This window comes from Eubalaena glacialis, chromosome 4 (genome assembly GCF_028564815.1).
Source record: "Eubalaena glacialis isolate mEubGla1 chromosome 4, mEubGla1.1.hap2.+ XY, whole genome shotgun sequence".
Lineage (NCBI taxonomy): Eukaryota > Metazoa > Chordata > Mammalia > Artiodactyla > Balaenidae > Eubalaena > Eubalaena glacialis.
Window position 1 is genome coordinate 99,685,366 of NC_083719.1, and position 18,321 is coordinate 99,703,686.

Below are 18,321 nucleotides of genomic sequence, written 5' to 3' on the forward strand. Positions count from 1 at the left end.
TGAAGTTAGCACCATAGCAGTTTTAATGCCTAAACTGCTTCATGTTGTCTCTTCTGTCTCAGCAAGATGGTGGAGAACGTAAGGGGTAAGGATGATTTCTTTGATGTCTCCTACAGCCTTGTTGTATTCCTTGTTGTACTTTTCTCAGAACCAGGTACTTCTGGAAAAGTCTGCAATCTGCTGTTACAACAACTAATTCCCAGTGGATCGGTGGGCTTGGGCAACAGGAAGGGTTACTACTTCATACACAATCTTCCCCAGCTTTAAGCAGGAATTGTGTGCTGGCAACTTGTGCAGAGAAAGTTGGCAAAATTTTGTATTATAGGCAGGAAGTAGAGGGTTTCATTGCATGGCTGCTGCTGCCCCGCTGAGACAGCTGCTGTGCTCCACAAAGCCATTACCATCATTTGCAGCTGGCTGCCATCATGCACTGACCTTTCATTGCAACAGTCCCCTGAAAAAATGCTCTGTTTCCTGCCTAAAATAGCTTATTTTCTTCTCTGGGTACAGTTTCAAGAAGCTTTGGGCTATGGGTTCCAAACTTGAGAACTTGATTGAGAAATTCTTGAGAATTCAAGAATTTCTTGAGAAATTCTTGATCTGCTGCCTTGAGAAATTATTCTTGAGAAAAAATTTTGAGAAATTATTCTTGAGAATTATTCTTGAGAAATTATTCTTGAGAAATTATTGATCTGCTGCCTTGTAAATTGCTGACCATGACTGACCTGATTTAACTCTCTCTCTCTTTTCCTTAAGTCTCCTATAAGTTTATCCATTAAAAACCCCAAATAGCCTTTTGGAGTCTCACCTTTCCCACGGGCAACTTCCAATTCTAATCAACCAATCTCCTTTCTCAGTGCTCCGGCAGATATATTTTAGGTTTAGAAAGGAAAGAACTGATATATAAGACATTTAGAAAGCAGAAAGGGCAGAGCTTAGTGACAAACTGGATGTAGGTAGTGGAAGATTGGAAGGGGTTAAGGGCAGCTTCCTGGATTCTGGTGTAGGTCACTGGTAGAAGACAAACGATAGAAATTCAAGAAGATGGGGAAGCAGAGGATCAGCAGGCTTCAGTAATCCCCAAGATTATGTTTCAAAACTCATGATATATGTTCAGCTTCAAAAGGGGAGGGCAAAAGTAGAAAGAAATTTAGACAGGACATAGGCAGAAAGCAACAAAATATAGGCACTAGAAGATGACTCCAGCTTGGATAATGCTATTCGTGGGTACCACTCTAGGTACATGCCAGAGCCTTCACTCAAGTGATAATATCCAAGGGTCCAAGCCAGAGATCTTTTTTATGTTGGTATAGGACTATTACTTGATAATAGACCTATTGCTATACTTTGATGTTAATGAGTTCAAATAGCAGGAAGATGGAAATAAGAAAGTGGGAGCTGGAAGACAGGGATAAGTGATCTGAGAATGAGAGAGTGAATTTTAAGATCTTAGAGTTGGAGCAATTTGGGGTTGTTTAAGAAGTGGCCTACAGGTGAAGGACATTGGAAATATAGGGCATCAAAGAATGGCAAGTCTAGTGTATTGGGTAGGGCATTCCCATGGGGGTTTATGTTAACCAAAAGATAGAAACAGAGCAAAGAACTATTCATAAAGCTGGTGATACATAATTCCTCCTAGGATGGTCACTAGGGTAAGGGGAATGCAGTAAATTATGGTTAGGATAAAAAGAATAAGATACTCCACCCTGCCCCTGCCTAAGAGAACTTTCTGCAATGATGGAAAGGCTCTCTATCTGCGCTAAACAATATAATAGCCTCCAGCCACATGTGATATGGAGCACTTGAAATATAACTAATTCAACTGAGCAACTGAAATTTTAATGCTATTTAATTTAATTTTAATTAAGTTTAATTTAAATAACCACATTAGGCTAATGACCATCATATTGGACATTGCAGTTCCAGAGATTTGGAAAAACAATGTACTGAAACCAGTAAGAGTGTGGTAGTATATTGCTGATCCTACCACCAAACTGGAGGTGGTGATATTGGTGGGGATATTAGTGAATGGGATTTTTTTTTTTACATTTTACAATGAAAGGTGTCCAAGTTTGGAAGATCTGCCTAATTCTATGAACAAGTATTTTCCAAATAATCAATGCAATCATGAGTAAAATATCAAAGTGCAAGACAGACCAGTGGATTTTAATGAAACAGGGCAATAATAGTTCATTGACATGGTTGCATATTGCATATTACCACTAACCTGTAAGAGTTTACTATTACTTGCTGAGTTTTAGCATAATATCAAAGAACAATATTCTCAATCATATGAAAAGGATATTAGAATCATCTTCCCTTGTTCAATTATATATCTGTGTGAGGCAGAATTTTCTTTGCATACTTTAATCAAAACAACATTCTGCAACAGATTAAATGCAGAGCAGATATGAGAAACCAGTAATGTTCTATTGTCAGACATTAAAGAGATTTGCAAAATTGTAAAACAATGACACTTTGATTTCTTTTTAATGTGGCTATTTTCTGGAAACATATTTTTATGTTAACATGCAGTGGGTTTTTGTTATTTATAAGTGAATTTCAAATATAAATTTCTGTTTCAAATTTATAACACAAACATATTGATCAATATAACACAAATAAACAAAAGCTCTTTGGGGTCCTTACTTACTTTTAAGACCATAAAGGGGTCCTGAGATCAAAAAAGTTTGAGAACCACTGATCAAGAAAAAAGTTATTGATTCTTCAGGACCTGGCTCAAATCTCAGTCTTAAAACCCCTTTTACCTAGCTCCCCAGCCACTCACTCCCTGTTCTTTGTTTGTTTAGCATTTGTATAAATGTTCCTTTGAATGTCTATATATTGTATGTGAGAGAGAGAGAGACAGAGACAGGCAGACAGACACATATACAGGTGGAATTAAGCGATAGCCCTTTGCATAAAGTGGAAACAATGGTACATTTATGGACAAAGACAAAGGAGTCAGCAGAAAAGGAAAAGAAAAATTAAAAGAAAAATACAGAACAATTACACAAAAGCATTTGTTAGATTTTAAGAATACTGGTTATGAGGAAGAACCAAGGTAAAAGAATTAACCTTAGAAAGGACTGCATTTTTCTATCTACAGCTGCATTTTTCTATCTACATCGAGAGAGGTTAAAATTTAGTATTGGTGAAATGGAAGCTAAGAATGAGAGATATCATGTTGAATGACCTCATCTTGTCAAAAAAAGAGGAAATACCATCATCAACTGAAAGCTAAAAGGAGAGGAGAATTTGGCATCATGGCCATCGTGGCCATCTTGGCCACGAGGTAGTGCTAGGAAACAAACGGAGATGAATAGAAAGCCTCGCTGCACATGAGAGGGGGTGTGGCCATGATTACATAGCTCAGATGTTTATTAGAACCTCTCCCACCTTTCACTGACTTTCTCTTATACAGCAGGACAGAGAAAGCTGCTTAGAGTCAAAGTAAAGTTCAGTGAAAAGGGAGCTAGTGAGCAGCTTGGGCAGGCATGGAACTCTGTAATCAGGAGCTCCAGAGAGGCTTTGTTTGTTTGTTTTATTTGGCACATTTAATTGTATGTTAAGCATAAGGCCAATTACATGAATAACTTACTCTGGCACATAATTGGAGTATACTATAATTTTTGATGTCTGGATAATGTCTAATTTAATTAAGAATAATGAGCAAGTTTACTAATTATGGCTCTAATTATAATTCCTTTATGAGAATAAGGAGACCTTAGGGTAAAACATACCCTATGCCTTACTCTCAGGAAACACTATTTGAGACTAGCATCTTATGAAAAATTTTCATCAGCAATCACCCTTAAGTGGCATTGATGGGGGTACAGCAGTTAATCTATATAAGGTATAGTCTTTTATAATAATTATAAACTGGATCTCATAAATAAATTACCATATTGTTTTGGCTTATTTGGAGAATTAACCACTATTTGGTTTCAATCTTGTTATCCAAAAAAGTGTTAACGTATAGATTTGTGTATTTCTACCAAAAAAGAGTTTTGACTCCTCTTCTAATTAGCTGTTACATCCTCCAGTGAGCATGCCTTAATTTCCCAAGGCTAGCTAGATGCCTTTCTATTGGGTTCCCGTAACACACTATGCCAACCTCTCTCTTGGGATGTATCGTATGGTATCATAAGCACTCATTCACTTGTCTGCATCTCTCAGATAAAAATTTCCTTAGGGCAAGATAGGTATTTTATTTGTTATATCATCCTCAGAGCCAGGCACAGTACCTGGCAAATACTATATAATAAGTATTTTAAATCAAATTGAACAAAAAAAATAGGAAAAATGATGTACTAAAACAAGTCACAATAGGTTTAATATCAGTTGCTCTTTTCAAGCTAAATAAAGGGGCAAGGTGACACACAGGGACAGATTTCAGCACTTACGTTTGCAGGTGCACACCTTGTAACTCTTTCTTGGGTGGCTGCAGGAGATTTTGAATTAAGGATTACACAGACAGCCAATATATTTATGTTCTATTATTATTTAAGCATCTGGCATTATATGTTTTCCAAGACACACATTTTTACATAAATATTTGAAATATTTTGGGTCACCTTCATTCTAATTGGGAACACTCTACTATCCAGAAAGTGCATAAAACCTCAGTGAACTATCATGCACGTCTCTTTGGATATTTATTTAAATTAGAAAAATTATTCACCAGTTCTGTCTTAGAAACTTTCAGATATTTATAGGTAATTTTAAATGATCTTTTTGGATATAAAATACATGTAGTTAGCATTATTCAAAGGTTATAGAAGAATGTACAGGCGGTGGCCCCTTGCCCCCACCCCGGCCGGGAGGTCCGATGTGGAAGCTGCTGGCTGACCAAGCTTCCAAAGAAACCCCCTGGGAATCAGAGCCCAAGCGGGAGCCAGAGCGCAGGCCTAGGCGAAGGGAGGTGGCGACTCCGAGGCTCGATTAGGAGTCACTGCTGAGGCCGGGGCCAGTCTCTGATGGTCGACGAGGGAGGACAGGCAGTTCATCATGGGTGGCTTTTTCTCAAGCATTTTTTCCAGTCTGTTTGGAACCCGGGAAATGAAGATTTTAATTTTGGGATTAGATGGAGCAGGAAAAACTACAATTTTGTACAGATTACAGGTTGGAGAAGTCGTTACTACTAATTCCTACCGTTGGATTTAATGTTGAGACGGTAACATACAAGAACCTAGAATTCCAAGTCTGGGATTTAGGAGGACAGACAAGTATCAGGCCATACTGGAGATGTTATTATTCAAACACAGATGCAGTCATTTATGTAGTAGACAGTTGTGACCGAGACCGAATTGGCATTTCCAAATCAGACTTAGTTGCCATGTTGGAGGAAGAAGAGCTGAGAAAAGCCATTTTAGTGGTGTTTGCAATAAGCAGGACATGAAACAGGCCATGACTCCCTCGGAGATGGCAAATTCACTTGGGTTACCTGCCTTGAAGGACTGAAAATGGCAAATATTCAAAACTTCAGCAACCAAAGGCACTGGCCTTGATGAGGCAATGGAATGGTTCGTTGACACATTAAAGAGCAGACAGTAATTCAGTCACTTCTGCTCCTCTGAAACGAAGACCACATCACATATCCCTGTGGAAATAGTTAAAGTGTGCTTCACACTACTACATGTTAAAACTGTATGATCACCAGCATATACCAAACTGACTGCAACATTTGCAATAAATATTAAAAATAAGTATTTGGTTGGAAAAAAAGAATGTACATAATAAAAGCTCCTTCCTCCCTCCATTGCCCAGCTACGTAGCTCTATACCCTCAAAGCAAACACTGATGAAAATTTTATAGATCATTTGTAAAATGGGAAATTAGGTAAAATGGTTTTAAAATAAGTTCTTTCTTCTCGCATATTATTCTTATTGCATACACCTGGTCAAGGCTATCTCACCTTTTAGATCTCATTTGAAAAGGGACAAAGTTAAGAACCTTCCTGACTCTTCATTTTGATTTAACTTTCTCTTGTTTTTGATCCCATAATATCAGATAATTTATCTTTTATAATATATATCATACCCACAATTTATTATACAATATCTGTCTTTCCCACTGGACTATAATTTTTATACAAGATAGGAAAAGTATATCATATTAACAGGTATGCTCTTACTCTTAAACAGTGACTTGAACAAATTTGATACATAATGAAGTCTTAGTGAATGAGCGTGAAATGAATAAGTGTGGGTTAATCTATGAGTCCAGTCCAAAAGACAGAAACCATACTAGGTCTTTTAAGCAGAGGGAATAAAATTCAGGGAATTGTTTACATGGATGATAGAAGAGCTGGTGAATCAATCAGGGATACTTAGGCAAACCAGAGATTAAAAACATCTAGGAGCATGACTAGCCTAGACAAGAAGGGACCGAAGGAAGAAGTAGTGATGAAACCACAGAATGCGTTTTGGGACTCAGTAGAGCATAGATCCTTCTGTCTCAGTGCAGAAAGAATTCAGCGAGAGGCAGAGTGACAGCTAAGGAACGAGTTCATTAGTGTAGGATGCTTGTGAGACATACAAGTGGCAGGCAAGGGAATGCCACCCTGAGAACTTAGTGGGCTATGTTTTTACAATCAAAGGAAAAAGACCATCTTCTTCCTCATTTTGAGTAGATATCAAACTTCCATCTCTAGCTCCTCCTCCACATGGGGTGGGGGAGTTTTCTTTTCCCTACATGGTCAAACTGGGACTGTCACGGTACTATGGAAATGAGCAAAAAGGCAGTAACATATGCTAAAATATGGTAAATCATCTCAGGTTTCAGTATAATGCCACCTTTCCCCTATATTCCTGCTCTTAGTACATGCAGAAAAAGCCGCTTCTCAAGGATCATTAACTTACTGACTTCAATGGGCAGGATGTGGACCATTCCACCACTGTTTTATTGTTTTGGGGGTATGTCTCATGCTTCTATTGCGTAGTTTTGTTGCTAAGTAAGCCCACTTGGTTTTGTTGTTAAGCAGGCCTACTTTCTTGTGTAATCATTAATTTATGAGGTCTCCCATACTTCGCTCTCTACTTATGATCCCTTAGTGGGATTAACTACTGAATATTTAATCACCTACTTTGTCCCTTTACTCTGTCCCTATCAGTGATACCAGATCTAGAAGTTGGGCTACTCAAAGAGCTAGAACTTTGGCTATCAGCAGTTGGATCTCAGAAGGAGGGGTTTTTGTTCTGCATGAGCTGAGAAGATGCAGCCACAGCCAAAGATATCCCTGCAGAGTCTAAGAGAGGAAGAAATACTCTGGTTTCTCTATTGCTCTCACCTTCCCATTTTCACCATTGCTTAAACCTGTCCAGAAGCCAGTTGGCAAGAGAGACCAGCTGGCAGGAAAATGGTGTTCCCTGTGATGTAGAACAGAGCGGGAGAAAGGGTAGGAAAAGGAAGAGTAGAGTAACAAATACCCAGTACCATTGACCCTATAAACCACCTGGCAGGCTTATTTCTGGGGGAGCCAGCCTGTGACCAGCAGAACACAAAATAATAATTCAGTGTAGATGAATTCAGTATAGATGTCTTTTCTGGCATTATTTTTTCAAGACAGTAAGGAGCAACATATTTCTTTGACAAAATGAAAGTATTTTACAGGGTTTAAGTCAACGCATACTCATAAGATGCTACTGGGTTGGTATATAGGAAGACGTATATTGAGTAATTAGTAAAATGAATTATGTCCATAGACGAAAAGAGAATCATGGTGAGAGTAATTAGTTCTGACATGTAGACTATGTAAGGCTGTTAGAAACACAAAGAATAGAATAGCAAAATTATTTTACATGCTTTTGTGGGAAACATTTATAGCTTCTGGGACATAAAAAGGTGTGATCATAAATGATCTTGTGTTCTTCTGACAGCAAATTTATGGTCCGAGTAATAGATTTCAGCCATCAGAGAAAACATTCCAGACCTTTTCTTTCTTTCTTTTTTTTTTTTTCCATCATTTCATTATTGAAGAGCTGACAGGAAAACGAGAAAAACAATTAGTCAATTACATAAATATAGAAGGTTTTCAATAAATATACTCTGTCTCTAGAATAAAGAAAATATTATTAGGTTATGGAGGATGTGGCCCAACTGTTGGTGAAAAAATTGTGTGTTTGTAATATTGGTGGTGGAAGGAATCCAGGGAAAGAAGCAAAAAACACAGATGATGAGTTATTTCTGTCTCCTGGTGGAATCTCATGAAAAAAGTAATGCAAAAAAGTGAATTATTTGAACTTACACTATCCAGATAATCTAGTGGTACACTTTAAAATTTCTGGGCACTTGATGCAGGCTCATTAAGTAAATGATTGATTGAATATATGGAATAATACAGGTGGAAAATTTATTAGAGACCATAAAGTAAAATTTCCTTATTATACAGATGAAAAATTGAGACCAAGAAAGGACAGAAACTTTCAAGTTTGCAGATATATGACAGATAATAGAGTTCCTATTTCTTGACTCAAAGACTAGTAGTTAAGAATACTCACTTTGCAGTCAGTCACACTTGGGATTGATTTAGAACTTTGTTACTTCTTGTGTGACTATATGCAATTAAGTTCTTTTTGCCTCAGTGTTCTCATCTGTACAGTTGGTCCGCCACGTCCACGATTCCTCATCCACAGATCCAATCAACCAAAGATCCAAAATATTCGAAAAAAATTCCAGAAAGTTATAAAAAGCAAAACTTGAATTTGCTACATATCAGCAACTACTTATCATACATAGCATTTACATTGTATTTACAGCTAATTACATAGCATTTACATTGTATTAGGTATTAAAAATAATCTAAAGGTGATTTAAAGTATACGGGAGGATATGTATAGGTTATATGCAAATACTATTCCATTTTATATGAGGGACTTGAGTATCTTTGGATTTTGGTATCCACAGATAAATAGTCCCCTGCAGATACCAAGGGATGACTGTAGTGTTAACTTTAGCTACATTTTCCCAAAGGACAGACACGTACACGCTCACCAGATGCGCTGGGAGAATTCCTTAGGGATGTGGTCAGCAACACTCCACCCTCTCAGTGAGAATCTGTCCAATGTGTCTCCTCAAGTTTTCCATTTTATAGAACTATCCCGAAGGCTGGAGGGGTCCAACAATATATAATTATACAAAAATATGCTGAAGATTGGTCTAAAAAATAGAATACTCTGGGTTGCTCAGGGAAGGGGTAGTAGGAGGGCAATTTCTAGGTCGAAAAGGAGGAAGGTGATTGCTAGTAGGAAAAATTTTATGGAAAAGGGTAGGCGGGAGGATCCTATAGGGTCAAATCCGCATTCGTAGGGGCTTGTTTTTTCTGCGTGTTTGGTTGAGGAAGTCAGAAGGCAATAAGTACGAGTAATGAGGCTAGTATTGTGTTTGTTAATAGGGTCAGTATTAGGTTTATTGTTCTTTTTCAGAGTGTACTGAAACTAGCTGATTGGAAGTCAGTTGTACTAATTAATACTGAAAAGACTATGAGCCTCATCAATAGATAGATACGTAAAGAAATAGCCATACAACATCTACAAAATGTCAGTATCAAGCAGCAGCTTCGAAGCCGAAGTGGTGGTTGGATGTGAAATGGAATTTTAATTGGCGTAGGAAACAAACAACAAGGAAAGTAGAACCAATAATTACATGTAGTCCGTGGAATCCTGTGGCTATCAAGAAAGTTGATCCGTAGACTCCATCTGAGATCGTAAATGGGACTTTGTAATACTGTGATGCTTGTAGGAGTGTAAAATAAACACCGAGGGTGATTGTAATAAAGAGGGCTTGAAGTATGTGCTTATGATTTCCTTCTGTAAGGCTGTGATGGGCTCAGGTAATGGATACACCAGAAGCCAATAGCACGGAAGTGTTGAGGAGTAGTACTTCTAGGTTTAAGGGGTGAATGCCTGTTGGTGGCCAGCACCCGCCTAATTCAGGGGTAGGAGCGAGGCTTGAGTGGTAGAAGGCTCAAAAAAAGCCAGTAAAAAATAGGACTTCTGATACGATAAATAAGATTATTCCGTATCGAAGTCCCTTTTGGACGGTTGGTGTGTGGTGGCCTTGGAAAGTGCTTTCTCCAATGACGTCTCGTCATCACTGATATTGTTAGAATATTAGTTAGTAGGTCCAGTATTAGTAGAACTACTGAGTTGAAGTGGAATCACATGATTAGGCCTGATGTTATACGAGCTGAAAGAGCTCCCGTAAGGGGCCAAGGACTAGGATTTACTATGTGGTATGTGTGGGTTTGGTGGGTCATTATGTGTTGTCATGCAGGTATAAGCTTACTAACAGGGTGAATACATAGGCTTGAATTATAGCGACAGCGAATTCGAGGATAGTGAGAGGGCGAGAATGATAAATGTAATGAGAGCCGTGAATGTGCTGGTGCTATTAGCACTAAGGTTGTCTCTCCGATTAGAGGTATTAGTAAGTGGCCTGCTGTAATACTGGCTGTTAGTCGCACAGCCAGTGCTACTGGTTGGATGAATAGGCTGATAGTTTCGATAATTACTAGCATAGGGATAAGGAGGGTGAGTGTGCCTTGTTGTAAGAAGTGGGCTAGGGATGCTTTTGTTTTATTACGGAAACCTGTAATGACGGCACTGGCTCATAGGGAGATGGCTATTCCCACATTCATTGAGAGCTGTGTGGTGGGTGAAAACGAGCGGGGCAGTAGTCCGAGGAGATTGGTTGACCCAATAAATAGAATGCGTGATATTAGTATTAGTGATCAAGTTTGTCCTTTATGATTATGGATACCTATTATTTGTTTTGATATGAGTTGAATTAGCCATTGTTGAAGGGAAATTATGCGATTATTAATTAGTCTTTTTGATGTTGGAAATAAAATACTTGGGAATATAATGATTAGAATGACTACGGGGAGGCCTATTATTATTGGGGTTACAAAAGGGGCAAATAGATTTTCATTCATACTGTTTCTCAAGGGGTAGGTTGTTTTTGCACTTTAGTGAGTGTTGATTTTGGGTTGGGGTAGTAGATGTGTTTTGAGATTTTTAGCTGAAATTAATAAAATAATGTTAGAAATATAGATGAAATAGTAATAAATAATAGTAATATTATTACTAGGACAGGTAAGGATAGTAGAAGCAATGCTGCTGTGGTTAGTACTGATCATACGAATAGTGGTGTTTGGTACTGGGTTATAGCGGGTGGTTTTATGTTGATGATAGTAGTGACAAAATTAACAGCCCCAAGGATTGAGGATACACCAGCTAAATGTAGAGAAAAAATAGTAAGGTCAGCTGAAGCTCCTGCATGTGCTGAGTTGGGTTGGACCCGGCCTCGCTGCCCTTCCCCGCGCCGCCGCCTCGCTTTCTTGCGCCCAGACTCGCCCCGCTCCCACTCCCCGGCGGGGTGGCGGCAGCAGCAAGAGCCCCCCTCTATGATGAAGTTCAAGCCCTACCAGACGCGGACCTATGACCGCGAGGGCTTCAAGAAGCGGGCTGCGTGCCTGTGCTTCCGGAGCGAGCAGGAGGACGAGGTGCTGTTGGTGAGCAGCAGTCGGTACCCAGACCAATGGATCGTCCCAGGAGAAGGAATGGAGCCCGAGGAGGAGCCTGGCGGTACTGCCGTGAGGGAGGTTTATGAAGAGGCTGGAGTCAAAGGAAAACTGGGCAGACTCCTGGGCATATTTGAGAACCAAGACCGAAAGCACATAAACATATGTTTATGTTCTTACTGTCACTGAAATATTAGAAGCCTGGGAAGATTCTGTTAATATAGGAAGAAAGAGAGAGTGGTTCAAAGTAGAAGATGCCATCAAAGTTCTCCAGGGTCATAAGCCTGTACATGCCGAGTATCTGGAAAAACTAAAGCTGGGTTGTTCTCCAGCCAATGGAAATTCCACAGTCCCTTCCCTTCCAGATAGTAACACCCTGTTTGTAACTGCTGCACAGACCTCTGGGCTGCCGTCTAGTGTAAGATAGAGAGAACTGGAAGGACCTCTTCCGCCATGTGCAATCTCATGGGCAGAGGCTTTATTATCCTTGGCAAACATCTGAATGACACTTGCAAACTGTCTGAATTTGCCATGCAGGATTTTCAAACAATTTGTATGTTTTTCAGATGCTTTCAAATCTTCTTAAAAAAAAAAAAAGTGTAAAATATTTTAATAAGCCAAAGCCATGTGGAATTTTTTTTAGATGCCTTAACTGTGCCCCCAGCCCACCCACCTTGTTATTTTGGTTGGCATTTTCACAGCATTTTTTTCTCAGTTTTTTGTCCATTTGATGTCAGTCTGTGGTTTTTGTCAAATCAGCTTATTCGTGGGTATATTTTCCCCTTAAATTGTTTTCTCATTCAAAGTATTAACATATTCAACAAATCCTTCTGTTGTGGGAATTTATGACAATAATTCTTGATATTAAAGCAGTCCATCAACCCCAAAACTTGTTTCATAGGGTCACAATTTTGATTCATAGATTCCAGATTTTGGACTATTTCTATATGGCCCTATTTTCAGGAATTTGTCAACTCATTTGTCTCAATTTTCATAGCTGGTATTATGTCCCTAACTACCTGATATGGCCGATTCCCCTAAAACTCAATAGTCCTTTAACACAGAGTTTAACTCTATAGAGCTGGTGATTGTTAGGCAGGTACAGTAAGCAAAATGCATGTAGTACATAACATCTTATCCTGACAACTGTATTCACGGAATTTGAATTAGCATGCTCCATTGCCAATTCCCTTCATCCATAATCTCTCTTTACACAGAATACATGAGAACCATATTTCCCTCAATGTAAATTGCTTTTAAAAACATATTTCCAGTTTTTTAATTTAGTGACATCTCTTCAGTTAAACTTTCTGGTTACCACCTTAAATGCCAGTCAGTGCTGACTGCCTCACAATTGAGTGAAATGGCCTTCTTGTTCAGCTATTACAGACCTAGATTGTTAAAGCATCTTGGAACCTCTCATCTTTGACAGCTGGTCAGTAGGTACTATTTATCATATAACTAAATATTGGGGCAGTGGAACATACCTGAACTAAGAATTACTTTGTCTTACACTTGTCCTTATATTCACTTAAATCCAAGAGTCCCATTTAAAACACATAAATAGATGGGATTGTCTGAAACACCTGTACTTCCCTGACCAAGTCAGAAATGAGGTGGGGCAAGTGAAAGATGATTCCATATGTAGACATTAGTTAGCTCCTTGTAAATAATTGTAACTGGTGGAATATAAAGTAGAAAATAAGCATAGTTATACATTTGTTCTATAAATTGTTAACCTTTAAAAACATAATTGCTGCTAAAACTAGAGTGCTGTTACACTTAAGGAAAATTGGTGCCACTGTTTTGAAAATGACATCTTGTGCCATAAATGCAGCTGAACTAAATATAAATATTAGTTCACAAATTAATGCTGTCAAAGGAATGAGTAAAGTAGAAAAACTTTTAACCAATGACATTTCATTCTAATTTATGTAGTGTGATCAAACATGGTCATCCAGAATTTTTATATTTTTTTTTGTACAGAGGTTATGTATTCTGGGTGTTTTTTTTTTAAAGGAAACATTTTTAAATCCTACAGATTGACACTTTGTATCAATCTTCAATGGACTAAGTTTTTTTCTCAGTAATCTCTGAAGTTTCTTTAAATTATATACTTAACACAGCAGAGATACTGGATTGTTTTTGTATATAAGACTGTGTCCACCTGAAATGTTGTCAGAAGTACTGGGGGTGGGGGGGAGGGCTGGGTATCTAGTATATGATATTATTAGAGGTAATAATGCATGAACTTATTTTATAAACTCTTGGACTATGTATTTGGCATGTAAAATATGTACAGTATTAATGTCAGCCATTTCTTAAAAGTGAGCCTATAAGTATTGTTGTATAATTTTCTTTGGTCAGAAACATTTGGACTAAGTAGTGCCACTGGGTCAGGATTTTCTTCAGTGCCATTTAGCAAACCACCTGTCTTTAGTCTATGCAACTAGCAAAAATTTGTATAATGCATCAGAATATTTCAGTCGTCACACTTTAAATTTCACGTGAAGGGTTCTTCACTATTCTTTTGGAACCCAGCCTAGCAAAATTAGAAGAAAGGCCCTAAGGAGATTTATTTCTGTTAAGAGAGAAACACCTACATTTGCAGACTCAACAGTTGAATCTACTATAGATAACAAATAGTGTCTACTATCTCAACTCTTCAAAGTTTACAGAGTGTTGGGACTGTCATTCATGCTTTCTGTGGGGTAGTTGGATAAAATTGGGCAGCTAAAATTTTTAGTTCCGTGTGGCTCCTAAATTTTAAAGTTTGTAAATTGATTCACAGACACAAAGTAGCAACTATCTTGCGTGTTTGTTGTTGGGTTTTTGTTCGTTTGTTTGTTTTTCTGTAAACCGTGAAATTTTCCAACCAACATGCCATTCAATTTTCTGTGGATCACACAGTTGTATAAAGCAACAAAACTGAAGGGGGAATGATTGTTGTATACACTTTAAATTGCTTTGCATGGTCTCATTTGAGATAATTGGTGTAAGAACCTTGACTTTTTTTATATTTGGAAACATCAAATAAAAAATGGGAATGAATTTTTTTTTAACATAAAAAAAAAAAACTAATTCAACTGCATTTAAAAAAGTACTTATCACCACCTAGGATTGTGTTGCCCAATCTCTTTGATTTGCCTGATATTGCTTATGGAAGAAACAACTGATGCTACTTATACACACTAAATGTTTCCGAATATATCTCATTGCTTAGAAAAATAATCTAAACAAGGTGTGTATGATGGTAAATTTACTTGCACAATTTAAATGTGAGGGCTAAAGAAAGAACACCACCAGAAAAATATGAAATTTTGTGTACCTGTAAAAACATTTGACCATATAAACTTGCCAAAATTCTACTGTATTTGACCTAATGTATAAGAAATTTATTAAATAAATTGGTTAGGGATGCACTCATATTGCAGGGTAGATGTGTGGATGGGAGAATGAGCCAACAGATACACACTCTATTGTAAAACACACACACACACACACACACACACGCATTATTTTCCTGCAATGGCTCTAGGATTAAGGTGGGGAACCCTAGGTCTCTCTTTGCCTAGACTGAAGGACTTCCTACAACATTCTTTTATACTTTTACAAATGGGGTCGTAACTAATTGGCCAGCCATGCATGTGCAGACATGTTTGACTTCTAGTGTATATAAGGCAGGGTCAGCTAAAACATGGTACTTTCACACTGGGTAATTTGAAAAGAGTTTAATAAAAGGACAGTCAACAAAACTTTGCTTAGAGTGTAGTGAAACCAAGCAGTGGTGCAGAACCTCAGAAAAGTCTGAGGACTGAAGGGAAGAAGGAACAGAATAATATAAATAGAACCCAGGAAGGCCTTTGTCAAGGGCTGTGACGAAGGGACACAACCAATCCTACAGGAAATATGCCAGACAAGGAAATAGCTTTCCTCTAGTCTCGATTACCTGAACCAATCTGGAAGGTAGAGAACAAAGGAGCTCAAGGATGTAGTCCATACAGGTGATCTCCTGTACAGAGATCACTGCAAACAATAGGGACAGTGTTTCTGGTTTCATTTATTCAAACTCTTGCTCTGATGACTCCCCCATCAGGTTCCATTCATTTACCCTTTCAGCCCCCACCTGTCATCAGGTACACATCTTGTGTCCGCAGAATCACTTCAGTAGAAAATGCTATGGGAGCCCCATTTTAACTTCATAACTTTAACGGGGTAATCCTTACAAAATGGACTAAAAAATATTTGAATGTATATCTTATAGCAAAATCAAAAGAATAATATTAAATTAATTTTATAATATGCAATTTATGGCTGGATTTAGTGAAACAGGATCCATCACAATGTGTTTAAGGTTAGAAACATATATGTTGTCAGATAAACAAGAAATAGCTTACACTCCTACTATAATCAATGTTGCATAAGTTATTGATTTTTATACTGCAACTCCTAAAACAATAAAAGTCCTGGGTAAGGAGCAGATTGAATCCAACTGTCACATTATTGCAGAATTTGGTACATAGTGTAGATTTCACATTGGTTCCAATCATCAAGTCACCTGGCTATAAATTACCTGACATTCAGCCTGTCAAAGAGAAGCTGCCTGAATCTCACCTTGTACTACAGTATGGCCCTGTGCCAGAGGAGTCTCAGTCACACTTTCTATTCATGGGCTGCTCTCCCCAACAGCTCAGAAATGTCAGCAATGTTACTGAGCTGCCAGTGTGTCAAAGGCATGGTGGAAAGTACATAGAAAAGCTTTCCCTGTTGTTTTCTTGGTTGCATTAGTGTATTCTGAGCTCTTTTATGGCTCCATGGGCACCACTTGAACAACTGCTTTTCTTTTGTAAAACATTGCAATGCCCTTATGGCAGGGAAAGTCCCATTGTTATAGTACATACTGTTCTACTTCAGTATTATTAACCCAAATCTTTGAGGATTCAGTCTTATGCTTAACAAATCTGAAAGAGCTACAGTCTTGGACATTTCTTGAATAAATCTTGGTCTGAATTTGAGAATGGGAGGTTTTCCTTCAGTATTTCAAAACTAATATAAACCTCTCAAACTTTCTCTCCTGTTCCCAAACAGCCTGTAGCAAATAAAGAGAGGGGTTCAGTTATAGGCAGCTAAAAATAAGTAAGCAAATTCTACCCTTCACATTCCTGACCTGAAGCAGAAAATGCACTATTTGGGCGGCGGGGGGCAGGGCACACAAAGATAGCAAAGAGATGTGAAAGTTCACAGTATGAAAAGCAAAGAGTTTAGGAAGCATTGCATTGTAGGAGAAAGCTCAACGGGCAAGGATGAGGACTTTGGGGTTCTGCTGCTGGTTATGTCCCACAACATGTGTGTGTGGTCTTAAGTAACTCTCTTAGCCTTGGAAGCCTTATCTGTAAATTTAGGATAATAGTACTTCCCTGCTTTAGTTTTATTGGATTATCCTTAGATAAAGGAAGATGATGATGTAACATTGGGACATGCTTGGAAAATAGTAAAGTTCTATACGAATACAGCATGAACAAAAATAACAAAAGAAAATTTGTCATATGGAAAAGTATATCAGCATAAAAATACTACTGAAACACACACATACACAATTCCTGGTAAAGTTCTCCTATACAGAATAATCCAGCTCTACAGAATCAATGCCTAGGAAAAGCAAAACATGATCAAGAGTAATCACTAGAAACATTTAAAATAGATCTTACTAAGTTGTGTTCCATGAAATTCTTTAAGCAGAATACTCAGAAGTGTTATGTTAAAAGAAGAAGGAAGGAAGGAAGGGCAGGAAGGTGGGAAGGGTGGAAGGAAGGGTGGAAGGAAGGAAGAAAGGAAAGGAAAGGAAGAGACATAGAAAGAAGGAGATTTGGGGATTTCATGGTCAAATGAAACAAGTTTGGAAACTAAAATTAAACAGGGTATGATTTTTCAGATTTTAACATCCTGATATTTAACCTCAACATTATGTAAGAGGGGTACATAGTATGCAGTGTTTCCTTGTGTTTTTTTTTTTAATTGAAACTGCTGAGACATATTTTGAAAAATGCTGTTGTAGAGGGATTTACTTAATCAAGCAATTCTGGAAAGCAGGCAAATCCTGGAACAGCAGAGGTGCACGTTCCTTGATGCACAGTGAACTACAATCAAAACAAACACAAGAATAACAATGACTAACATTTGTTCAGTAATTTATAGATTACAAAACATTTCCACCTAATTATCTCTCTTCATTCTCAGTCTACATTTTCAACATAGGTATTGTATCCACATCTGCAGGTAAAGAAGCAAATGGTGGTGGAGTTTCAGTGTCTGTGATCACATACTGACAGAAGAACATGAGTTTCAAACCTAAGGTGTCTCACTTCGAATCCACCGACTTCCCACCAGAGCCCACTGCTTTATTGTTTAAAAAGAAGAGAGACAGTGAAGCACTTTGTACTACTTTTTTAAAAGTTCAAAATAGGGGATAAAGACTTTTCCTTCTGTTAGATACTACACACCTTTGGCATAGTGGTTTTTAAAGGGAACAGTACTACCTTGTAGGGGGCATTTTAGATGTCTGGACAGCTATTGTGACTGGCATTTACTGGAATGAGGGATGTTAAATGTCTCTGCTATGTGGGAAAGGACTGAACCATTTTCAAATGTCCTGCTAAAATATTAGTTTAGCTAGTGCTAAGCACACTGAAAATACAGTCTAGTAGTACTTTGTACATAGTACATTATATATGGTAATCCTAAAAAGTTTTATAAAAATTATATGAAAAGCTAATAGGAGATGGTCATTATGATGGGAT

General features: G+C 38.0%; 1 protein-coding gene and 2 pseudogenes across 1 annotated transcript; 2 read left to right on the forward strand and 1 right to left on the reverse strand.

Annotated features, from left to right (window-relative positions):
- The first annotated feature begins 5,010 nt into the window (after positions 1–5,010).
- On the forward strand, positions 5,011–5,556 carry LOC133089882 (ADP-ribosylation factor-like protein 1; annotated as a pseudogene).
- Positions 5,557–10,257: 4,701 nt separating this feature from the next.
- Positions 10,258–10,936, reverse strand: LOC133090914 (ATP synthase subunit a-like; annotated as a pseudogene).
- Positions 10,937–11,399: 463 nt separating this feature from the next.
- Positions 11,400–11,951, forward strand: LOC133089883 (diphosphoinositol polyphosphate phosphohydrolase 2-like). The gene is given in 2 exon segments (XM_061188077.1): positions 11,400–11,683; positions 11,685–11,951. Coding segments are annotated over 2 exon segments (543 nt in total). The 5' UTR covers positions 11,400–11,407.
- The last annotated feature ends 6,370 nt before the right edge of the window (positions 11,952–18,321 follow it).